The 26428-nt window shown below is 40.2% G+C and overlaps 1 protein-coding gene across 6 annotated transcripts in view; it reads right to left on the bottom strand.

Annotated features, from left to right (window-relative positions):
• The window catches only part of LOC127803019 (uncharacterized), a 72333-nt gene extending 49637 nt beyond the window's left edge, over positions 1-22696 (bottom strand). For 2 of the 6 annotated variants that reach the window (XM_052339008.1, XM_052339009.1), the window contains exons 1-2: positions 22310-22696; positions 22074-22190 (exon numbers count right to left, since the gene is read on the bottom strand). In XM_052339008.1, the coding sequence (XP_052194968.1) occupies positions 22074-22190; positions 22310-22469 (277 nt within the window). In that variant the 5' untranslated portion in view covers positions 22470-22696. Of the gene's footprint in view, positions 1-21062; positions 21116-22073; positions 22191-22309 lie in introns of those variants that run through there. The other 4 variants (XM_052339005.1, XM_052339004.1, XM_052339006.1 and 1 more) reach the window with 4 other exon arrangements.
• Positions 22697-26428: the final 3732 nt, after the last annotated feature.

The raw sequence follows: 26428 nt of genomic DNA, 5'->3' as shown, positions 1-26428 counted from the left end.
ATTGGAAGCACCATTTCCAGCTGGCCAAGGGAGGAGGTACATGATCTCCACCCAATTTCACAGTGGAAGCCGCTTCATGTATAATGTCAAGCAAGAGCTCCTCTAATAGCCACAAATTACGAAATGAGGCTACTCGTGTAACGACCCTTGGGGTATACTAAGGGTATACTTGTAATTTGGCTGCCACTTGAATAAGCTAGTTGTACTAAGAAGTTACTGCTTTAGCCACTTGTACCCTTTCGGTTAAGACACTACAACCGCAAGGAAGAGCCTATAAAAGGCTAATTGTAAGAGGATGGGAATCATGTTGAATGTGATACAGATTCTCTCCCTCCAATTTCTCTTTCCCTCTCTTTTCTCTCTCTCTGATTTCCCCCTCCTTTCAAATTCCCTTTTCTATCTTCTCTCTCAGACCCTCTATAATTCCATAACAGCCCAAGCCTCAAATTTGAGGCTTGACATTTTGGTATCAAAGCCAGCGATCCCTGGTGACAAAATTGCTATCAGTGAGGCGTAAGGTGCAGATCAGATCGCAGCCAATTACGACCAGGCAAGAGTGATTGGTGACTGATTACCAAGACAGATTTGAGGAGCTTAGGGCATTATGTGGACTTCCCAACCAGCCCTAACAGAGCACTACTTTGTGTCAAGCTTTTTACGCAGCCTTAAGGACAAACTAAGATCGATGGTTAAGATGATGATGCCTACAACCATAAGACAGGCAGCAGAGAAACCAAGGTTGCAAGAACTCACCTTAAAGGCCATATTCAAGAAGAACAAGGCCCTGCCTAAACCAGCCCTATCACTAACCATTTAGGAGGAGGAAACCCTCGGGTTACAATTGCAGGAATGACTCCATGCCCTCCCAAGGTGAATGCTAACATTAACACAACCCACTATGGAGTAGAGGAGGCAATTGGAGCTATGCTACAAGTGCGAGGACCAGTATAGCCCCAGCCACCAGTGTAAGAGATAGTTGTTGAACATAGAAAGGAATGGATGAAGGAAAAGGAGGGGAAGCAGAAGAAGCTATGGAGGAAGACATAGAAAATGCCCTGGAAGAAGAGCACGTGGATGAGGGAGGAGAGATCTCCTTCCATGCACTAAAGGGAGACCCCACAGGGAAAATTATCAAGGTAAGGGGACGTGCAGGCAAGAAGAGACTCATGGTGTTGATCGACAATGGCAGCACCTATAGCTTCTTAAATGAGGCTACTACCACAGAGATGAAGTGCAAAATGACAACCACCACCCCCCTCTCAATGATTGTAGGTAACGAAAAAAAAGTTGTACAGCTACTATTATAAGTGTGTTGATTTTAAATGGTTGATGTAGGGGTAGGAGTTCACACCTGATCTAAGGATCTTGGAGTTGGGAGTGTGATATTGTAATAGGGGTAGATTGGATGAGGATGATTAGCCCTTTGACCTTTGATTTCAATAAACTAGAAGTCACAGTGGACATTGAGGGTAGAAAACTAACTTTGGCTCTTGAAATAGGGGAATGTAAGATGATAACCGACAAGAAGTTACAAAAGTTGTTGCAAAAAAAGGGGGATAGATATCACAGATGTTTTCTATTTAGGCCACGAAACTAGAGGGAGAAGATATCACTGAAGAGGGGCACACTAAGGCTGAAAACCTTGCTTCCATCCAACTCCTTATTGAGGTACAATTTTCTGATGCTTTACAATCACTTTTGATGGAATTTAAGGATCTATTTGCTAAACCAACTTCCCTACCCCCCAACAGAAATTTTGACCACTCCATCCATCTCAAACCAAATTCAGAATCAGTTAACATCAGATTCCATCAATACCCTCCTATACAAAAGACAAAAATTGAAAGGCTAGTAAAAAATATGCTAGCAGCCTCCCTCATATAGCCCAATCAAAGCCCATTTGCTTCACCCATCCTCCTTGTAAAAAAGAAAGATGGAACATGGCGGTTTGTGTGGACTACCGCCAACTAAACGCCATTACCATCAAGAACAAATTTCCTATACTAATTATCGAAGATCTACTAGATGAGTTGACCAGTGCAACCATTTTTTCCAAGCTCGAACTCCGGGCAAGGTATCACCAAATTAGGATGAACCATGTCGATATCCCAAAAACAGCCTTTCGAACACATCAAGGCCTATATGAATTCACTATTATGCCCTTTGGGCTCACCAACGCCCCTACTACCTTCCAAGCCTTGATGAATCACCTTTTCAGCCCTTACTTGAGGAAGTTTGTACTTGTTTTCTTTAACAACATCCTCATCTATAACCCCAACCTTGATCAACATCTATCACACCTAAGGACAACCTTCGAGATCCTTAAATCCAATCAATTGTTTGTTAAGCTATCAAAGTGCACCTTTGCTAAGGGGGAGGTGGAGTACATGGGTCATGTCATTTCGGGGGATGGAATCAGCACTAACCCTAAAAAAATAGCAGCCATGGTTGAGTAGCCTCAACCCATTATAGTCAAGGAACTAAGGGGATTCTTGGGGTTGACGGGGTACTATCGGAGATTTATACAACGCTATGGCATAATCAGCAAACCCCTAACATAACTACTTAAGAAAGACAACTTCCACTAGAACCCCAAGGCAAAAGCTAAATTTTTAACAATGAAGAAGGTCATGACACAGGCCCCAATGTTAGCATTACCATGTCACGACCCCAAGGATAAATTAGTAATACATGTCATGTGTTTTCCTTATTAGTTGCATTAGTTGCATTTTTTGTTGTTGTGAGAGCATCTTCAATTGTAAGCTTATAAATCGACTTGAGTAGTTAGAGGAAGTTAGCTTAATGAATGATTTGAATTCTCTCATTTTCCCTCTCCCAAATCTCCTAGTTCTCTCTCCCGTCTTTCTCTTTTCATCCTCAATTATGTCCATTCTGTCTTTCCCTCCCTTTCTGCCCTATCTTACTCTAATTCTTACCAAATTCCTTCCTAGACCCTAGGCAAATCCTAGGGTCGTAACATTTGGTATCAGAGCAAGGTGATTCTTGGCTGTGATTCAGAAGTCGTAGCAGTTGACCAAGGTGATTCCACAGCAAATTCAGACGATAGATTGCAGAGTTGATTGAGGCAGTAGGTTTGGGGATCTAAAGCAGTGATTTCCAACGCTTCATGGCGGATTAATTTCCAACAATCCTAGATGCAATTCTGGTGACTGGAAAATTCATCAAAGCAAAGCACTTCGGGCTCGGAATTGGAGATAAACCAGCCAAGTGAGTTCCGACAGTGATTCCAAGAGAATCTGAAGGCAGTTCAAGAAGATGCAGCAGAGAAGATCAATTGTAGGAGGTGCTACCAGAGCCAAACTTGTTTTAGGAGGTTGTTTATCCCTCGTGACTGACGGCTCTAATCAACAAGTTAGTTGCAGATCAGAGGCATGGAATTCAGGTGAAGTCCGACAAACCAGTGGTCGGTGAGTGGGTAAGAAGTGGACGCAAGCTTGGGGTGATTGTTGATCCACAGCAACCACCATAAGAATCAAAGCAATCTTGAATCCGCAATGAATCAAACGCAGAACGGGAGGATCGTGATTGGCATGCAGGCCATTGACAATTGCTTCCAGTGATGGACTTAGATCCGGTAGGAAGAGGAGTTGCGCAGCAAAAGTAGCTTCAGAAGCGAGGCATCGGTCAGTGATTGGGGGGCGACTCCACTGGAGTTATTGAATTCACATGAATTCTGATGATCATTGGACGGTGATTGGGTGGAGAAGAAGGCGTTGGCTGGGGCAATCATGGAACCTGCTTGACCGTGGGTAGATAGCAATCAGTCATAAGTAAGTCCGATAGTCAGCAATTCAATTGCAAATTAGAGGAATTGAATTCGGGAGACTAGGAAGCATAACCTTGAGCGAGGCGAGAAGGAAGGTGTGGCCGCTGCGTGTGACTTTGGCTATTGTTCCAAAGCAATTGGATCTTGGTCACTGCATGTGACCAAGCTGTAAAGGAAGGCGCAGTCAGAAACGGTCCATAAGGGAATTCTGAGCAGCAATCAAAAACGGTCCGTAAGGGAATTCCGAGCAGCTGGATCAAGGTGATTCTCCCAGGCGACTATTATGAGGTGATTATTGGAGGCTGTTCAACAACAGCTAAACTTTAGAGGTTGTTCCTAAATCAAAGATTCAAGAAGATTGTACAGAACGATTGATGGAAGATTGATTTCCGAGGCTATTGATCATTCTAAAAAAGAGGAACTATTGGCCTCAAAAGTAGCTAAGGCAGAGGTTTCTAGTATACTTGGAAGCTCACATGGTCACTCAAGCATGACAAATAGAGGTGGAATTGGTGTTGTTGGAAGCCCTGGATTTAGTAGCAGCAATAATGGAGTTGGTGGTTCTACCCCTAGCATTCTGCCAATTGTTGCAGCGATGGGTAACCGTAATGCTGTTCCAGGACTTGGAGTATCTCCAATTCTAGGAAATGTTGGTCCTCGAATAACCAGTTCAATGGGAAATATGGTAGGTGGGGGAAGCATCAAGAGAAGCATGAGTTCTGGTGGAGGATTATCTATGCTTGGTCTTGCTTCTCACCTAAATTTAGCTGCCAATAGTGGCTCTGGAAATTTAAGTGTTCAAGGCCCTAACAAACTAATCAGTGGTGTACTTCAACAAGCTTCTCCGCAACTAACCAGCCATCCCAGTTATGCTGGAGGGTCTCAAGGACAATTGGGTTCACTTCGTAAACAAGGCCTTGGAGTTAGTCCCATTGTTCAACAAAACCAAGAGTTCAGCATCCAAAATGAAGATTTTCTAGCTTTACTGGGATTCAAAGGTGGCAATGCTGATTATGCCATGGACTTGTACCAAAAAGAACAACTTCATAATAATAGTAGGTCTATGATGCAATCTCAGCATTTCTCTATGGGGAGATCTGTTATATTCAACTCAAGAGGAATTGAGGAAACTGGGGAAAGTGTTGTGCAATCGTGGAGGAAAAGTTGTGTTAACTTCAAGCAAACGCTGGATCGAATGGATGAATTGCTGGTTCGGCTTGCTAGGATGTATCGAGTCAGTATTCCAACTGAAATGGAGGTTAATCAGACTGAGTTTGTGGAGGATTGAGGTGACCGGTTTGGAGAGAAGTTAATGACTAAAGCGATTGACAAATTTCACAAACTTAGACAGGTCGGATCGGTGATGGAGTATTAGGACAGGTTTGAAGAATTAAAGTCCTTGATTTTAACCTTGCAACCTGTCTTAAAGGAGAGATACTTTGTCTCCAATTTTATTAGAGATTTGAAGGACGAATTGAGAGCTTTGGTTAAGATGATGATGCCTGCAACTGTGAAATAAGCGACTAAGAAAGCAAGGGATCAAGAACGCGCCTTAGAAGCCATATTTAGAAAGAATGAGCTGCAGTCTAACAGATCTACTGAGGGCAACCAATAGATTAAAGAAGCCTCTATGGCTGCAAATCAGGTCAAACACGAATCTGAGGAAAACTTGGAGTTGGACTAGCCAATTGTAACAAAAAAATCCAGCAAGGAGGAAAGAACGAGCAAGGATGTCGGGGGGAATCACAGTTTATGTGTGCAGGAAGTAAAAGATACTCTAATGAAGGAGACCCGTACTAAAGATGAGGAAGGAACGGATGCTAGGAAGACGGTGGAGGAATTTGTTGTCGAGGAAAACGAGACTCTTGTTGTTATGCTTGTTCAAATTTCCATTGGAGAGTAACTGCATCAATTCTGAACTGGGTGTTGCAACAAATCCTAATACTGCTGTTTTTGGAGAAAAAGACGTGGAAAGACAAAAGAAAAGGAGAATACAAGATAAGCACGAGAAAAGGCGAAGAAGAAACCAGATTGTTAAGGCTAGAATCGACTGAGGAATGGGGTCAACAGCTATCAATTCTTGGGGACAAGAATTGTTTGAAGGGGTGGGGATCATTGCAGGGTATGGGACTTGTCCCACATTGGAAGTTCAGACTCCTAGTGTGGGGTTTATAACCTCTTGCGCACCCTCCCCTTAACAGTTAGCTTTTGAGGGTGAGTTCTACCCGAGAGTTGTAACAGTGGTATCAAAGCCGGCCCCATAACTCTCAATGCAGGCGACGAAGGTGACGTCGGCATTGTAGTGTTCACCCGAGACTAGCAATGGTTAGTGCACAGCCTACCGTCGTGGGCATCGGGTTGCAAAGCGTGGTGGTATGTTATGGTTCACTACAAGGTATGGGACTGTCACGACCCTAGGATTTAGCTAGGGTCTAGGGAAGGAAATGATAAGAATTTGGGAGAGGAACGGAGAAGAAATTGGAGGGAGATATAGTGCAGAAATCAAGAGAAATGAGGGAGAGCAAGGAAAGAACCAGAGAGATAAAATAGGGAGGGAGAATATGAATTCATTATATTCTTTCAACATACCTTTCTCTACATACTATGGCCTATTTATAAGCTATTCAACTAGAAGTAGAGTCTAGGAACAACACCATGTGCACTACAACAGAACTAATAGCATTTCCTAACCAACAATGTAACCAATTACAGCTTTAACCCCAAAATACCCCAAGGGTCGTGACAATTCCCCCTCCTTGAAAGGTTTCTTGTCCCCAAGAAACTTATTACAACCTAGCTGGTGTTACTTCATCCAATGCCTCTCTTTACCAATTGGTTTCTTCTTCGTCTTTTCTTGTTCTTCTATAGTATTTCTCTTTGCTGTTGCTTTCTCTTTTCCTCTTTCTCAACAATAATAGTATTATGACCTGCTGCAACACCAATCTCAGCCACTGACTTCTTCCTTATTGCCATTAAAAATGGTTTTGAATGAGCTGTCAGTCTGCAACCCTAACTTTTCCAATCATAGAGATAATTGCAAACCTCTCTATGTGCAAAAATCTGTACAATACTTCCAATTCTTCTAGCTGCAACGTCACCTTTGTCTTGTCTTGTGTGCCCATGCCAATGACATTTGTATGAGATGTTCCAAGCAAGCTGCCCAGTACAATCCTCTCTTCTTCCACCTCCTCTTCTTCCTCCAGATCACCCCCAATGTTTGGTCTTATTAACTGATTCTTCCTCGTAGTTGGGCTGGTCTTGTCGCAGAACCCTAGAAACATCACTATCGAGCGGACTACCATATTCATCAACAAGAGGTTTGCCCCAACCTCCTACTTGTTGATTGCTGAAGTATACCCTAGGCACACTTTCAGCAAGTATTTCCTCCTGTAGAACCTCAGTCTCTTCTTCCACAACTTCCTTTTCTTTCTTGTCGTTCAAAATTGCCTTATTCAGTTCAGGTTTTTCCTCATTCTTTGTAGCTACCATTCCCATTGTTATGACCTTGTTAATCTCATACTCCGCCTCAGTTGAATGTACATCATCTTCCTTTTCCACTGCTACTTTATCAGCTTCTTGCACTACCTAATTAGCAGTCTTAGAAGCTCCATTAATAACATAGGTTTTGGTCCTTTCTCCAAACCGGTTACACAAGTCGATCACAAACTATGGCCAACTCAATTCCACCCTACCGTAGCTCCAATTCTTAAACCAAGCATCTGTAACGCCATCTAAATAAACTGCAGCCATGTGCACTTTCTCCCTTTCAACTACTCAGTATTGGTAGAACACCCTCTCGCACCTCCTAATCCACCATTTAGGTCTATCTCTTTCAAACGCAAGAATCGCCATCTACGGTGCTGGGGATGTGGAAGGGCTTCCTCCAACTCTTCTGACCACATCTCCCTCCTCTGCCTCCAACCTCTCCCCTGCTTCCATAGCATCATTAGGCCCTTGCCGAGATCTTGGCGTCGTTAGAATTAGCGCCGATGAAGCCTTGGGAGTGAAATTTATCGGAAGACTGGCATTAGGTTGTTGAACTAACCTGCTCAAGGCGACATGCAACAACTGGCTGATTTGCTGGCTTAATCCAGCAATTTCCTCCCGGAGTCCACTAAAGGCTCGATCCAAATGGGCCGCACACTCCGATCGATAGCAACTTGCCTCCACTTGGAGCTGCTTGACACCAATTACTAGATTGTCTGTCTTGGTTTCCAATCGTTTCATTCCCATCCCCTCTGCCATGGCCAATTACCAGGTTGTCCAATCAAATTCACCTCACCGAAGTGGCAGCCACCACAGCACACCTAGATCTGAATCACAACACCTCAAATCTAAGTCCTATCGCCTGAATAGCTTGGCCTTGCTTGCTGCCAAAACTCACCACACCAGCTAGCCACCTGCCTCTAATTTCCGATCGAAATGAATTGCTTGGTGATAGACCCAGCCCTCGCCTTCAATTAGGAACCTCTTACGATTGGGACAAGAGAGGCCGGAAGTCACGGAGTTGCTCCGTTGCAGTCCTTTGAGGAATCAACTTGAATAGCACCTCTCGTGCTACTTGCTGCAACCATTTCTTGTATTCTCCATCCAATTCCGAGCCTTAACCACAGGCAGCAAGTTTGCCGAAATCAAAGTGATTCAAGGATCACCTCCGTCTCACCCATTCACCGACCGCTGCTTAGGATTCCCCTGAATTCTTGAATCAGCCACTGTCTCTAGAATTCCCAGAATTTGCTACTCTTGATTTGCCTCCTAATTCCACTCGATATCCCGTTGGAATTCTTTCGGCCTGCGTTGTCTTCACTCCTGGGTCGAAGTTGCTTTGCTCGGCTTCGCTTTTCAAATCCGAACTTGCTTCACTCAACTACGCCTTCCAATCCGTGTTCAATTCTGCCTTGCAATTGGTCGCTGGGTTGGAGTGCCTAGCCCGCTCAATTTTGGTTCATCTCTTCTACCTTCGAGTCAACTTCCTTCTCATTGGATTCGGTGCCTTCTTCTCTCACCCGATCACCGTCCAAGGCCTAGAGAACCACTAACTTTGCTGCAATCTTCTTGGAGTCACTATCGCCACCCAATCACCGACCAAAGCTCCGTAACCACCAGAATTCGTTATCTCTGCCTTGGCTCAAAATCGCAGCACTCAGCTTCCAGATTACAGCTCTCAACTGAATCAAGTCAGAGATCACCTGGCCACAATTCGCCCTTCCACCTTGAGCAAGACTTATCGAAATTCGCAGCCGAACGTTCTCCTCTTGCTTCGCCTTCCAAGATCGACCGATAGTTGCTTGCTCGCTTGGTTACAATCGACCCTTGGTTCCTTCAGAATCGGATAGGAAATGTTAGCCGATCTCCGTTGAAGCTCCTCGAGAGTTCGACTGTATCGCTGGAAATTCACGGCTAAGGATTGATCGGCCTTCTTCGCCTTCAAATCCCGAACTAGAATTACAGCCAATAGTCGATCGGAATTCACCAATGGATCTCGGTTTCGATCAATCCTTGTTTCCTTCCTACTTAGATCTAAAATGCGGACAAAATCGCTGCTTGAACTCGCCTGAACTACTGGTTTCCGTAATCGCCTCTGCCTTGTCTTCACGTCTAGATTGATTGAAATCACAACCGAGGAACGACGACTCTGATACCAAATGTCACGACCCTAGGGTTTAACTAGGGTCTAGGAAGGAAATGGGAAGAATTCGGGAGAGGAACGGAGAAGAAATTGGAGGGAGATATAGTGCAAAAATCAAGAGAAATGAGAGAGAGCAAGGAAAGAACTAGAGAGATAAAATAGGGAGGGAAAATATGAATTCATTACATTCTTTCTACATACCTTTCTCTACATAATATGGCCTATTTATAGGCTGTTCAACTAGAAGTAGAGTCTAGGAACAACACCATGTGCACTACAACAGAACTAATAGCATTTCCTAACCAACAATGTAACCAATTATAGCTTTAACCCCAAAATACCCCAAGGGTCATGACAAGAACTTATCTCACATTGGAAGTTCAGGCTCCTAGTGTGGGGTTTATAACCTCTTGGGGCACCCCTCACTTAACAGTTAGCTTTTGAGGGCAAATTCTACCCGAGGGTTGTAACATACCAGACTTTTCTAAACCCTTTGTGGTGGAAATGGATGCATGTGATAGTGGAGTGGGGGCTGTGTTGATACAAGAAGGGAAGCCTTTGGCTTATACTAGCTAAGCTCTTGCCCCAAAACACTTGGGGCTGAGTGTATATGACAAGGAGTTACTTGCAATGTTGGTGGCAATAGATAAGTGGAGGCATTACCTAGAGGGGAGCCAATTCATTATCAAAATCGACCATGAAAGCCTCAGATTTTTATTACAATAGAGGCTGCACACCCAATTGCAAAGAAAAAGAGTATCGAAGTTGTTGGGCCTAGACCATACAATTCAATACAAAAAGGGGAAAGAAAACGTGGTAACTGATGCTCTCTCAAGGAAAGAAGAAAAGGGATCTTGCCAGGCTATTACTACCATAGTACAAGATTGGGTGAAAGACATATCTGAAAGTTATGAAAAGACTGATTGGCTGAAGGATCTTTTAACTCAACTAGCCATCCAGCCAGCTGGAAACCCAAGTTACACACTCTCCAATGGGTTAATCAAGTTCAAAGGGAGGCTGGTAGTGAGGGATAACAGGATATTGAAGAATAGAATTTTGTAGACACTCCATAGCTCACCGTTGGGAGGCCATTCAGGGATAAGGGTAACCTATTACAAGGTAAGTCAATTGTTCTTTTGGCATGGCCTGAAGAGAAATGTGGTTAATTTTGTGCTAACCTGCACTACCTGCCGATGTTGTAAGCATGAACAAGTGGAACACCCAGGATTGCTACAGCCACTTGCCATCCCTGAACAAGCTTGGGAGGGTATTTCAATGGACTTTGCGGAAGGACTATCGAAATCGGAAGGAAGAGATGTGATTCTAGTTGTGGTGGACAGACTAACCAAGTTTGCCCACTTCCTAAGCTTAACCCACCCCTACACAACACAGGAAATGGCTCGACTATTCTCAGATTCAGTGGCCAAAATCCATGGAGTTCCAAAATCTATTGTCTTAGACAGGGATAAAGTTTTCACTAGGCAGGAGTTGTTTAAAAGTCTAGGGGGTCGAGCTTCACATGTCCACCACATACCATCCCAAAACCGATGGGCAAACAGAAAGGGTGAACCAATGCCTAAAAGCCTACTTGAGATGTATGTGCTTTGCCAAACCAAAGAGCTAGAACAGATGGCTATCTTTAGCAAAATGGTGGTACAACTCCAGCTACCACAGTGCTATTAAGAGAGCCCCATTTGAGGCACTGTTTGGATATAAGGCCCCCCTGTTACCAACTATGATAGATTCCCCAAATTCAGTGGTAGCCGTTGAGCAATACTTTCAACATCAGTAAGAGGTCCTAAAACTGCTCAAGAAAAAACTATCTATAGCCCAAAACCGAATGAAACAATTGTTGACTGGAGGAGGAGTGACAGGACTTTTAATACGGGAGACATGGTGTTTTTGAAGGTGAAGAGGTTCCTCCAGCATTCCTTTTCCACCGCCTCTATCTCCAAGCTGAGCCCTAAATACTTTGGGCCATTCCCTTGATACGACCCTAGGGTTTGGCTAGGGTTTAGGAAGTAAATTGGTAAGAATTAGAGGAAGAAAGAGTAGAAAGGGAGGGAAAGAGAGAACAAAATAGAAAGAATTGTGGGAGGAGAGAAAACCAAGGAAAAGCCAGGAGAATTGAGAGAGGGAAACGAAATTCAATTGTTATTCAAATCATGCCTTCCTCTAACTATGCCAGCCTCTTTATAGGCTTACAATTGAAGCAAATAATAGAAAATACAACCAACTAACTACTCTAATAGCCCTACCAATTGTTTATACAAGAGTTAGTTATTCCCACCTAACCTTTAAACTTTTATAGTTATCTCTAACAGCTTATACACCGTGGATTCCCCCCAATTACAATCATATCCCCAAGGTCGTGACAATCCCCACCCCTTCAAACAATTCTTGTCCCCAAGAATTAACAACTATTGACCCAATTCTTCATCCAATTCTAGCCTTAACAATCTGATTAATTCTTCTCCTTTTTTTCCTTGTGTTCCTTCTACTTCTAAGCTTTGTCCCATCTTCCCTTACATTATGTTGCTTTTGTTTTTCCTGCACAAATGAAGTGTAGACTCCAAGGATTACCATGTCCAGGCTCCCTTCTCCAATGTCAAATCTCCCGAACCAGATGGCAGCACCTTTCTCTTCCTTCACCTTCTAAATCTTGTCTACACCAAGTAACATGTCAGCAAAACTATCATAGTGTCGGATGTCAAAATTATTCACAACAGTAAGGGAATTTTCTTCGACTGGAATTATCTTAACCTGCAACCCCTTTGTCTTTTCCAAAACCAAAGGCAAGGAAGCCATTCTCTTAGAATCTGCTTCCTCAGAACCATTCTTGCCTTCAGCCTCCAGTTTTAGCCTTTGATCTAAGTCCTCATCGATTGCATGTTCCCCCTCAACAGCTTCAATATCAACTTCAGTAGAGCTGTTGTAAAGCTGTTCCAGTCCAGATTGTTCTATTAAAGCTACTTTAGCTACATATGGACCTTTACAAACTTGCGAGCTGCTCTTACGATAACTTTCTGGTGGCAGTCCATACTTTCTGCAAATGGCTTCTAGTGCCAATTCTTGCAGCCTCGCTTTCTTCGCCGCTTGTTCTACCGTAGTAAGGCAGAACATTTTCACACTAAGCCTTAACGCATCATCAAGACCATTAATGAATCTTGATACAAAATAATATTCTATCAAGGCTGGCTGAAAGCTCCACACTAGGGACCTTAGCTCCTCAAATCTAACCTAATATTTTGTCACCGATCCCTCCTGCTTTAATTTGTTCAACTTCTCAATCACATCAATCATGTTCTTCTCCCCAAATCAGTCACACAAGTCTTTAGCAAAATCAGTAGGCATTGGGATATGATTGGGAGCAAGGGAAGATGAACCTCTTACCTGAATTCCCAGTTCCAAGGTCAGTGGTTCCTCTGTCTCTCGCAAGCCACAGGTCATAGGGAGGGTGCCATGGTTGGGCAGAATTGGATCAGCTACTGCTCAGGGAGGTAAATCTAGTGATAACCGAACTTGAGGTGTCGAAGACAACATACTGAACATGCTATGGATTCACTGGCCAAGTTGCTCTATCATCTTTTGATGCCTCTCCAAGTCTCTCTGCACTTTTTCTTGAGAGGCGACTAGATCCCAATGCATATTTTCTTTGTTTATCGCACTATCCTCCCGACTGTGGACCATCGTCGTACGCCTTTGCATCATCCTAAATTCCCACGACCCCATCCTTGATTCGATATGTTTCACCCTGATTCGTGTGTAATGAATAGCCGGAGCTTCTCCTTGGCCTAATCGCTAATTCTGATTAGGATTGCTATCGATCGACAATTGCCCGCCCCTGTAACAGCTTCCAAAGACTACAAACTGCTTTTGAAAATTATCAATTCCCTTCTCAACACTTCCGATTGCAGCTTCCTTCTCACCTTAACTTCAATTCTGCAACCAAAGATTGAATTTGTTCGGCTTTCAAGTTCGCCTACTCACAGCTTCCAACTTCACCAGAATTCCATCACTAAAACCTCACAAATCTACCTCGATCAGCCCTATCCTGATTCGCTTAGCTCCCAAGCAGCAACCGAGATGCAACTAATTGATTGCACCTTCAACAATTCCAAGTCTCACCGCAAAGAGCTGTCGAGATCACAATCGAATCGCTGCTATCCATTTCCATAATCGAGTTTCAAGCCACGAGGCTACCACTTGCTTCGTCTTCAACTTCTAGATTGCCTGAATTGCCTAGCCTTGTTTCGCTTCTGGCAACTGATCCGTAATCGATGGCCTTCCTTACTCTTGGAATCTTAGTTCCACGCTCGCCCAGACCTATTCCGCCTTCTATGTTGGTCGATTCTACTGCAACCTATAAAATCTGCCTGAATCAAGTCAGAATTTGCCTAGAACTCACCTCTCGCTCAACTTCCAAATATGAGTTGAGAATCATAATCGAAATCGAGGCATTTGAGAATCGTCGCTTGCAGAATTCACTTTTGAACCGTTTCCGATCGCGCCTACCAAGACCGGTTCTGAGAGTCGCTCGCCTTGCGTTGCCTGCAATTCCAACCCTCACTGATCTATCGAGGGCCATCGGATCTATTGTAGCTAAATTGTCACGATTCTGCTCTACTGTAGTCTTTCTAAGGATACGTGACGCAGCGTGTAGTGTGAAAAAATACACCAAAATAAACTCTTGAAAAAGCAAACTTCAATGGCCGAAGCTTGGCTTTCAAGAAGACGCAAAAACAAGACTGTTTTGCTAAGAAAACCCAAATAGGTTGTTGAAATTTGATTGAGAAAAACTTGATTACAAACTCTAGATCCAAGATATATTTATAGTATTTGGCTAATCCAAATCCATCTAATATTTGTAAACAAAATCTAACTAGAATTCTAATAGAAATAAATCATAATCAAACATGAAATAGAATCCTAAATCAAGTAGAAACATGAAGTAGAATCCTAAAACATACGAAGTATTAAAATATTGTTTTGGCGCTACTATTCCGATGATACTGTTCCGATTTGGTCAGGTTGGCCTTGGGTCGGGTCTTAATTGATGACCGCATCATTCACCTCCACTTGACAAAAAATTCGACCTCGAATTTGGATCTAGGTAGGACAAATCCACGTTCGGCAAGTACAAAGAGAGATTAGCCACATTGAATGTTTGGAAATACCCATATGATTAGGCAAATCCACAACATAAGCATTATCATTGATCTTCTTTATAATCTTATAAGGACCATTCTTCTTTAGCTTGAGTTTGTTCTGCTTTCCTGCTGGAATCCGTTCCTTCTTCAAGAATATCATGACTTCATCTCCAACCTCAAATTCCTTCTACTTCCTATACTTGTCAGTTGTCGCCTTGTACTTTTTATTTGTGAAACTTTTGCTTTGCATCTTCCTGAACCACTTGAACTTTTCTGCTAAGGGAACATGAGTAAAGACATTCCTCCCTCTCTTAGCCCTATCTTCATTGGCATGGGTCCAACCATCGCTATGTTTGTTGCCATCTGCCTCAACTATATTATTATTGTTAGATTGAGGACATTGAGCCGACCTCACATAGTGGGATAAAGGCTGGATATGTTGTTGTTGTTGTTGAGGACATTGAACATTCCATCTTGAGCACTTCTCTAATCTAGTAAACCTTATCACAAGTATTTCTTCTCTCATAAGTTTTCTTGATTTTGACTCCTCAATAGCTTTTGAATTCATTCGTAGATTTTTCTTGCCTGGAGAAGCATTCTTTTGCAATTGTTTCGAATAGAGGCTTATTCCATGACTTCTAGTAATCTCTCCATCACTTAAAATATTGATGTTTGAATCCTCCTTTGGTCTAAACACTTGATCAACTATAGTAGCAACTGCTACAACATTCTTAGTTTCAGAATCTAATTTCAGATTAATACCAAAAGCAGTTGCACTACCCGAGTTAACTAGCCTGGGAGATCCAACACCCCTGTCCACAAAGAGATCCCTGTGACCATCTTGCTTTTGCAATCGCAAAGGTGAATATGTTCCTATTGCCTTCGATTCAACCATGCCAGAACCTGAATAAACTATAGAAGGATCTACTACCATGGCCTCCATCTCCTTAACAGTCGCAAGCTGATCAAAAGAAACACTACCATCATTGGATTGTGAAGCAATGCCTGAGCCCTCAAGACTGGAAAATACCCTAGTATGAGTCAATAACCTTGGAGTTTTTATCATGTTAGCAGAATAAATCATACCTGAGTTTGCAAACGTTGAGATTGTTGGGATAACATAATGTTCAAGATCAAGCTCCAAACTCATCGAAAAGCCATTCTTTCGTTTATACTCATTCTTTTCCCAATGGTTGTGTTGTTGCGCATTCTTCCTAACCCCTTTACCACCAAGGTTAGCTATTGCACGATCAAGATCATCCTCTTCATCACTATCTTCAATCACTGGTCTTCTAGGATTAACAAGGACATGATTAATGGGTGGTCTTCCCACTCCGGCTTGATTCACCCCATTATTCAGGTTCCTGTCATCATCAACTCATAGTAAGGCGTCCAATTGGTTGTTGATTTGCTTCAATCGTTGTTGGATAGTACGAGTTACTTCTCGTTGTTCTTCAATTGCTCTCCAAACTGCGGACAACCCCTGATCACTATCACGAGGTTGGTTGCTACCGTAACCTCAAGATTGGCCATCTGATTGGTTGATGAACCGTTCTGATACTACCTAACGCAGCGTGTAGCGCGTGTGTGAAAAAACACACCAAAATAAATCCTTGAAAGAGCAAACTTCAATGGTCGAAGCTTGGCTTTCAAGAAGACGCAAAAACAAGACTATTTTGCTAAGAAAACCCAAATAGGTTGTTGAAATTTGATTGAGAAAAACTTGATTACAAACTCAAGATTCAAGGTATATTTATAGTATTTAGCTAATCCAAATCCATCTAATATTTGTAAACAAAATCCAACTAAAATCCTAATAGAAATAAATTCTAATCAAACATAAAATAGAATCCTAAATCAAGTAGAAACATGAAGTAAAATCATAAAACATATGAAGTATTAAAATATTATTCTGGCGCTACTATTCCGATGATACTGTTCCAATTTGGTCGGGTCGGCCTTGGGCCTGGTCTTGATTGGTGACCACATCAATACGATTGGTTTATGTGGCTGCCAGAAACCAATCGAAAATCGTTGATCACTGTTGGAACTCTCCCAACCCGTATCGTCTTTAATTCCAAGCTGCAACTGCTTTGCTTAGCTTCGCCATCCAAATCTGAGTTCAACTCCGACTTGCAACCGGTTGCTATCTACTCACAATCAACGCCAATCAAGATCCACAGTGGATTCGCCACCCAATCATCGTCCACTTCAAGCTTGCATCGTCGGAAATCGCTGTTACCGAATTCCATAGTATCCAATTTCAAGAATCAACCTCCGTGGGACAACAGATGTCGATCCGTCAGAGATTAATCAACAAAGAAAGCTGCTGAGGAATGGTGGCTCTGATACCAAATGATACGACCCTAGGGTTCGGCTAGGGTTTAGGAAGTAAATTGGTAAGAATTAGAGGAAGAAAGAGCAGAAAGGAAGGGAAAGAGAGAACGAAATAGAAAGAATTGTGGGAGAAGAGAGAAAACCGAGGGAAAGCTAGGAGAATTGAGAGAGGGAAATGGAATTCAATTGTTATGCAAATCATGCCTTCCTCTAACTATGTCAACCTCTTTATAGGCTTACAATTGAAGGAAATAACAGAAAATACAACCAACTAACTACTCTAACAACCCTACTAACTATTTATAAAAGAGTTAAGTATTCCCGCCTAACCTCTAAACTTCTATAGTTATCTCTAACAGCTTATACACCGTGGATTCCCCCCAATTACAATCACATCCGCAAAGTCGTGACATCCCTATAATAGCCAAAATGGGTAAGGTAGCTTACAAACTACAGCTACCAGCAGGGGTGCAAACTTACCCAGTGTTTTTATGTGTCATTGCTGAAGAAATCAACAGAGTCAGATGCAGCCACTAGTCCAAAACTTCCACCAGTAGATGAAGAGATAGAAGTGGAGGTCGAACCTCAAGCAATTGCGGATAGGAGAGTGATCTACCAAGACACACTACCCCTCACTCAAGTCCTTGTGAAGTGGGCATACCTGTACCCAGACCACACCACATGGAAATACTTACTAGATTTGCTGAAACAGTTCTTGCAGGCAACGCAACTACTATCATTTCTTAGGGGACAAGAAAGCTTTCAAGAGGAGAGGATTGTCACAACCCTAGGGGTATACTAAGGGTATACTTATAATTTAGTTGCCACTTGAATAAGCTAGTTGTACTAAGCAATTACTCTACTTTAGCCACTTGTACCCTTTTGGTTAAGACACTACAACTACAAGGAAAAGCCTATAAAAGGCTAATTGTAAGAGGATAGGGAACATGTTGAATGTGATACAGATTCTTTCCCTCCAATTTCTCTTTTCTCTCTCTCTCTGATTTCTCCCTCCTCCTTTCAAATTCTCCCTCCCTTTTCTATCTTCTCTCTCAAACCCTCTATAATTCCATAACAGCTCGAGCCTCAAATTCGAGGCTTGACATCATACTTCCTTGTTTACAGCCTCTAGATGATGGAGACTCTGATATAGACATATACATGTATATAACATGTCGGCCGACCATGGAAAATATACATACAAGTGCCACTTAACACATTTACCTTGTGTAAGCAAATCCCTTCTACAAATTTCTTTAACGGTTATCCCATATGTAAGCATAACCACATGCACCTTCATGTTATGCCACTATCCCCCATTCATACAGCTCTACCAATGTATCTTACATGGTGTTTAGACCCATGTATTGCTCTCTCTAGGCAATCACAGGCATTACTTAAAGCCCTCCATGCCTCCTACATAAGGCATAAACCCACATGGATCCTTAGGTACATCTATACATAGTATCTTTCAATGTCGTCTAACAATTTGCCACGTATCCAAATAGGAAAATGTGTGTGACATCATCCCTAATCAACAACTTTTTGAATTCTACTAAAACCATCAACCATTTTGGAAGAACTGCCGACTATTTACATCATATCTTTCAACAATTAACAAAAAATCTGTCAACATTTCTACTTCCAGCTACTAACTATCATATTCATTATAGACAGCTATCCCCCTTCTGTCGATTGTATGGTTTCTGGAAGTGCTGTTCTTTGTTGATTACCACACACAAGGCACCACTGTCATCATGAAGGCGCGGGGATTTACACATACACTTTATCTGTATTTTTTCTCAAACCAATTCAAATCTCTAAAACATAAAGGGTATCAATGTTATCAATGTTGGGTTCCAATTCCAAATAACTTCATGTCTCCAGACACAGAGTCTAAAGGGAACATACTATGTTCTCTGCCCTATCCAAGTTTCACCTTAACACATCTGTTGGTTCTCTAGTTTTTGCTAATAATTCATATACTGAGTTATTTCCCTTTGACACAGATACAGTCCCTTGAATGAGCTTCCTATTGTACTCCCAGAGTTGGTTCCGACTGATGGCCCTACAAACTCTCCCATAGAGTCTTCTACTCCTCCATCCACCTCCTCTTCTCTCACTTTTCCATTTTGTCATTCGGATTAGGTGAGTATTCCTCCTACTTAGCTTCATGATTTCCATTGTTCTACTACCTTTCATGAAACTCCCTATTATTGTGAGGCTAATTCTAACCCCCTTTGGCAGCAAGCAATGATAAAGAGTTGCAGGTTTTAGAGAAAACACTACTTAGGATATTCTTGACCTTCCTCAATAAAAATTTGCCATAGGATGCAAATGGGTTTACAAAATCAAAATCCACTCTTATGATTCCATAAACGCTACAAAATCTTTCTCGTTGTCTAAGGATTTACTCAAGAATATGGCATTGGCTGCTAGGAGATCTTAGCTCCTATTGCCCACATAACTACACAATTCAAAGTTTAATGGCCATGGTGGCTGCTTGTCAATGGTCTCTTTTTAAAATGAACATTAAAAATGTTTTTTTTCTTAATGAAAATGTTCGTGAATAAGTCTAAACACGGCCCCTTCCAAGTTATGGTTCCAACTCCAACCAAATTTTTTGGCTTCATCGAGTTCTTTATGGTCTTAAGCATGCTCTTTGAGCTTGGTTTGAGAAATTAGGCCCTATAGTTAGCACTTTTAGCCCCCATGGCTTTGCCCTTTTATTCATCAATATAGTTTCAGTATTGATCTTCTGTTACTTTATGTTGATAATTGATTATTACTAGTGATGATTCTATAGCATATTTGATCTTAAACAACAGCTTGATCAACATTTCAGAATGAAAGATCTTGTTCCTCTTCAATATTTCTTGGGATTTGAGGTTACTGTCACTCTTCTGACCATCATCTAGCTCAAGCAAAGTATGCATCTGATCTCTTGTCTCATGCGAATCTTACTAATACTAAAATGATATCTACACTACTTGAGCACAACCACTCATTTAACATCTTGGGATAGGACATTGCTTGATGATCCCATATTGTATCATCAATTAGTTGGTAGCTTAGTGTATCTTACTTTACCCTCCCAAACATTACTTGTGCAGCTCATATTGTCAGCCAATTTATGTTTATACCACATTTTACGGATTATGTTGCAGTACTTCACATCCTTTGTTAGGTAAAAGAAAATAATATTTTATGACTACATTTTCTGATGAGCTACCCTTGAGTTATGTGCTAAATACCGTGCTATTACTGATACTAAATCTGAACTTATTTTTAGCTTCAATGGCTCTTGGAAGATATGAGTGTCTTTCATTCTGTTGGCACTCCCATCTATTGTAACAACCAAAGTGCTATTAAAAATTGTCTGTAATGATGTATTTCATGAATGCACAACGTACCAAACATATTTAAACTGGCTGTCACTTTGTTCGCCAAGATCTTATTTGAGGAACTCTTCGCCTTCTACCATTTAGACGATCAACTTGCTAATCTCTTCACAAAGCTTATCTACTTGGTTGTTTCCATGATCTCATTAGCAAACTCAAGTTATCTTCTCCAGTATCAACTTGAGTTTGAGAGGAGATATGATAGAATCTAAAGAGATTAGGATTAGGTTGAAATTAGTTTGTAATTTTGAGTTTGCTTTTAAGTTTAAACTAATTAGGTTATAATCTCATGATTAGGCTTGTCTTCTTATGAATTTCTATATATAAACCACGTATTGCAACCATATGAATATACACAGAGAATATACTAGTGTATTTATTTCTTTTTTTTATCACCTTTTCTATGTAACACTTATTACAAACAAAATCAAATAAAATATTGCAAAAACAAAAAGCCAAAGACAAATTGGTATCCACCTAATGAAATGCAAAACTATTCAAGGGCCGCTCAGATATGATTTATTTAACTATTTCCATAAGGAGCAATGCTCATAAGATGAGATCCATCATTGCTAAATGAGCAACATAAATCTTTCTAGTATTCTCATAAATTTGTTTGTTGGGTCGAGACAAAACTTGGCCAAAACTCTAAACATAACCCAAAAAACAAAGCCTCATAGAACAATCAATAAAACTTGCATGAGACAGAAATGAAAATAATGCAAGAGTAAACACAAATGATTTTTATCGTGGTTCACCTGATAATAAGGGTTACGTCCACGTTGAACTCCGGCAAGGAGAGCTCACTGCACTATTGGACGAAATGAATACAGCCTCAATGTTCAAATCTCACTCTCAATCACTTACTGTACAAACAAACGACTCTCTAAACAATGCCTCACAACCACATGAATACATATTAGAGGCGATAACCCTAGAGAGAAAACATAGATAAGAAACTATACAGAGAGCAAATTGTAGCAGAGAATGAAACAAACCCTAAAAGGTATGAATCATGCTAGATGTACATCATTTTTGTACATCTTGGGTTACACAAAGGGGTATTATGACTAAAATACCCCTCGCCTCACGCACCTCTATGCGCCTCATAAGGGACATTTTTGTCATTGATACACCTTTGTGTAGCCCAAGGTGTACACAAAAATGTACCGATAGCATTATTCAAAAGGTATACTTAGATCAGAGTTTGTGCTGCTATCGATCTCGAGGCGCTGGAGAGGATAAATAAGGGAAAGCAACGGTGATGATTTGATCGTGCAAAGGTAGCATCAACAGACAGGATAGCAACAAGCTAAGCGACAAGGAGATCGTGCGAGCTTGATGAAACGGCAGGGGGTGGTTGCCGTTTTGACCCTCCAGATCATGGGCCCAAAACGGCAGCGTTTTAGGCAGCCAATGATGGTTGCCAAAAGACCATCCGACCCCCCTTAAGTCTTTAATCAAAACGTCATCATATGAAGCTTCATATTAATCCAACACTGTTAGTATACCAGCTTTACTACAGGAATACTGCTATAGCCTGAAATTCTCTCTCATGAAACAACGATTGTAAATGTCTTTTCTGTTTTCTGTAACCAGGAACATTTCATCGAACACAATTGGACCTTAAAACGTACCACAGAAGTTCAATTTGAGTAGATCAGTATGACACTGAAAACAATTGACTGACTTTAGTCCTTTAACATTTTCGCTTCCATTTAAAGTACGAACGATAGAAATGAACCCACACGGAATTAAATTACACTAACCCCTTTCAGTGGATCGGACATACTCAAACACAATGTCCTTTTCCGATTGAGCCAAGGTATATAACCAAGCATAAACCTTCTCTTCTTCTTCTGTCCGCGACCCGCCATCAATTTTCTCTGAATATTTAGAAGACACGATACAAAAACCATCACGGAATTGAACTCAAAGAACCAGATTACACAACGGAAAAGTATTCGCACAATCTAAATCGAAAAGAACGATAAGCGAAGCTTACTTCCAGATAAAAAATGCCGAAAAAGGAAAAACGCTGAACTTTCAAATCCATTTCGTTGGGCGTTGCGTTTCTGGAGAAGATTTTCGCCAGCTGGGTTCGATGAAGCTGGACTACAGCTGTTATTTGCTGCGAGAACTTTGAAAATGTTCGGGAGTCCCATTACAGGAGCGGTTCTGTACGCGGCACCTGAATGGGGATTGGATGTAAAAAGTAAGATAGCCCCAGGAAAAAAGCATGGTTGGGGTTGAAGGTTTGAAGTTTGAAGAGAAGGTAAGGGGAGACAGAGGGATGCAGAGGAGGACTGATCGCTTTCAGGTTTCAATGAGTTTTTTGCCCCCCAGCCTCAACCACCAAGTTCAGATGACAGGTAGGTGCCCGACTGCCAGTCGAAACGGCAAAACGACCATTTGAGGGATAGAATAGAATAATGAATGATATGTTGAGTTAAATTGGGTTTTGGTCCCCACAGATTTAGGTTGAACAGTGTAAATCTGGTCCCCACAGATACGAAACGGTAATAAAAAAATAAGAAACAAAAATAAAAGGTAAAGTGTAAATTAAAAAAGTATAAGATTTTTTTGTAAATATAATTTTTAATATAAAAAATAATTTAAACATAATACATTTGTGATGATGAAAAATGACATTTTTTTAAAAAAGTAATAAATGAAAATGCAGGATAAAATATGAATTAAAAAATTATAAATATAAAAAATTATAAAAAAAATAGTTCAAACATAATACATTTGCATAAAAATAAATTCACAAAACCCATTGAACTCTACTTCCAAATCAAGAGAAAAGTCCTAAAAAAAATATATGAGAGAACCACATAAGCAAGTCAGTGTGAAAGGCTTGATCATAACAACTTTTCCAATCCCCATTGAGCACCATTCTTGACAAACAAACTCTCGTCGTCACATCACCTCGTCTCCAACGATATCTACTCTACCATCATTTTTCAATCACCTTACTTCATAAGTCTCTCCAAAATTGTCCAAGAAATAGTCATAGTTGACGCCGGCCTCATCCACCTCGTTTACAACCTCCCCAAAGACTTGGGCCTACCTAGATTCAGGGTCAGCATTGTCTATTCCTACAACGATGCAATGTTGAAATGTAGTCAAAAATGTTGAGCTTCAACTTGGTCTCCTCACAGACACAACATCTCTTAGCTTCGATGCTCTCCGACGAATAATTCGTCGATAAATTTCTAATTGAGAGCTTAACAAATTTTTGATTTATATATATGGTCGTTGGTTATTCAGTTACCTGAAATACATTTCTAAAAGTTTTTTGTAATTGTAAAATGCCCTCAAAACATTTTACAAATTATAAAAATAGCTCAAAAAATTTTCTGGCTGTCTTTACAGTTTTTAAAATGAAAAACGTCTCAAAAACTCTAAAACAACGTTTCCAAAAAGTTTCCGGGCATTAGAGCCAATGATAAACACTTTCATTCATGTCTTTGTTTTTAATATTTATTATATTTTTAGTGATAAATTCTTTTAAATACTTAATCTACCCACTGGGGGTAGATTGAGATCCTTAAAAATGTTTATGGGGTAAATCCAACCGATAGTTTTATGAAGTAAAATTTCAACTCTTTATACATTCATCATCTAATTTATGTTTATTATTCATTCTTAAACTAATATTTTAAATTATTTTTATTTCAAAAGTTAACGGCAATGAAATGCCTGAAATCACACGCAATTAAAAACTTGTGAACGATGGCGTCCCCTTAATTAAAGTCTTTACATATTCAAGGCTTCCCAAACTATTAAAAAATTAGTATTTTGTCTCTCATCTAATTCATATCTACTATTCATCCTTAAATTAATATGTTATGTCATTTTTAATACAAGTGTTAACTAAAGCTTATTTTAGGTATCACCGTTAAGTTTTTTGTTTACTCTCAATTAACTTATAGATTAAAAATGACTTAAAATATTAGTTTAATGATGAACAATAACACAAATTAAATAAAGGACAAAATACCATATTTTTTCATAATTTCAAGCAGTGTTCTAAAAAGCGTTAGACGCTAGTCGGGCGCCAGGTTGGGGCATAGCGCCTAGGCAGAGCCTAGAAAACTACTATTTTTTTTTTTTTTAAATTTTGTGATGTAATTTGATATTATTTTCAATTAAATCAAAGTTGAAAAGCATTAATAATGTAACATAAATCAATAATAAAAACATAAATATACTATAAGCAAGTAGTAGATTTTTTGCAAATATTATAGAATATATATAATTAATAATATAAATCTAATAATTATATATAAATAGAAAAGAAAATGAAATAAAATAAAAAATAAAAAACATAAAAAAGAAACCAGAAACGCAGCAAACGCACAACCCACAGAGAGAGAGAGGGGGGGAAGAGAGAGAGGTTACGAGTCGACGAAGATAGAACTTGTCGCGGCGGAGATGGAGCTCGACGACGAGAACGGGGGCGACAACGCTGAGGCAACGAGGACGAGGAGGACGCGACAGATAAGAGGCGATGACGATGAAGCTTGGTGGCGAGGATGGAGCTGGACACAGCAACGACGATGAGCTACTGGCGGGCCGATAAAGCTTGGCGGCCTTGAGGCAGCAGTGTTGAGGTGAGAAGAGAATGAAGAGGGGAAGACGCTAACAAATTCGATTTATGATTTAGCAAAAAAAACCCTAAAAAGCCTTAGACACGCTAGCTGACTAGGCGTCGCCTGCACGCCCAAGCCGGCCAATTACTTGGGCCGGCGCCTAGAAGGCCCGACTAGGGCAATTTCGGGGTAGCCAGCGGCCGCCTAGTGGCTAGGCGACGCCTAGCCCGATTTTCAGAACACTGGTTTCAAGAGATCTAAATATATAAAATCTCTTAACAATCATAATGTAAGGACATCTTAAATTTTTTATGTTGTTAAACTGTTAAAGAATACAAATATCAATGTCTCAAAAAATAATGGTAAAATCACCTAATTTGAATCACACCCTTGTAAAATGGGGCAAAATGGTAATTTTACCCCCTTACAAACAATCAGGAACTCAAATTTGACAGTTTATTTTTAAGAAAATATTATTAATACATCGTAGTTTACACACTGGGCTATATACAGTGCCGGCCCTAGTGTAAGGCCAAGTAGGTATAAAAAATAAATATTTTATTAAAAAATTAAATACAAAATATTAATTTTATATTTCTTTCACGTACTCTCTGTCCAATTTTGTACTGTTGTCTATCTAATTTTATAGTGTATTCACAATTCTCAATTCTTAATTCACCCATTAAACTCACTTTTCACTTCTCATTCTCTTTCCTTGTCATCTAATTTATAATTAATAATTGTAATAATTAAATTAATGTAAGTATACTAATAATATTTTTTTACGCATAGTATGAATTTGATGTTGAATACAAATTTAGTAAAATTAAGTGATGTTTGCAATTTTTTTAAAAAAATTAATAAATAAAAAAAAATGACATCAATTATGTAATTGATTGAATAAAAAATTAACAAATTTTGTAGTGGATTGAACTTTAACTTATTTTTTTTAATTTAATAAATTGATGAGTTTTTATTTTTAAAAATATGTATTATTTATTTTTTTATAAAAAAATAATACTTTTAAAAAAGTCTAAATTTTTTTTTTTTGCCTAGAGCCCCAAATTGGTTGGGCCGGCTCTGGCTATATAATATAGTTAAAATGTTTAAAATACTCATCGCTCAAGGCGATGAGGCTGCGACGTATATGACAATGAGACACATGACTAAAATACCCATCACCCAAGATGATGAGATACGAAAGGTATTTTTATTATTTATAAAATATTATATAGATCAAAATATAAACTAAAACCTACCAATAGCTTGGTCCTTATTTTTAAGGTTGCCAAATTTTAACTCCTCCAAAACGATATCTAGTAACTTCAGTTTATATGGAATGGGTTTGAAATTAAATATCTATTTGATGGGGGGGGGGGGGGGGGGGGGGAGATACAGAACAAGAGAAATTAAATATTAATACATGAATGATAACTCACCATGTCTACTCCAAGGTAATAGAAGACGTTTGAGTAATATTGAAGTTGCGAACCTAACAGATAACAGCCGGTCAAACATAAATGTGT

Source organism: Diospyros lotus, chromosome 6, assembly GCF_014633365.1.
Source record: "Diospyros lotus cultivar Yz01 chromosome 6, ASM1463336v1, whole genome shotgun sequence".
In the NCBI taxonomy this organism is placed as follows: domain Eukaryota; kingdom Viridiplantae; phylum Streptophyta; class Magnoliopsida; order Ericales; family Ebenaceae; genus Diospyros; species Diospyros lotus.
This window is presented reverse-complemented; position numbering and strand designations above follow the sequence as displayed.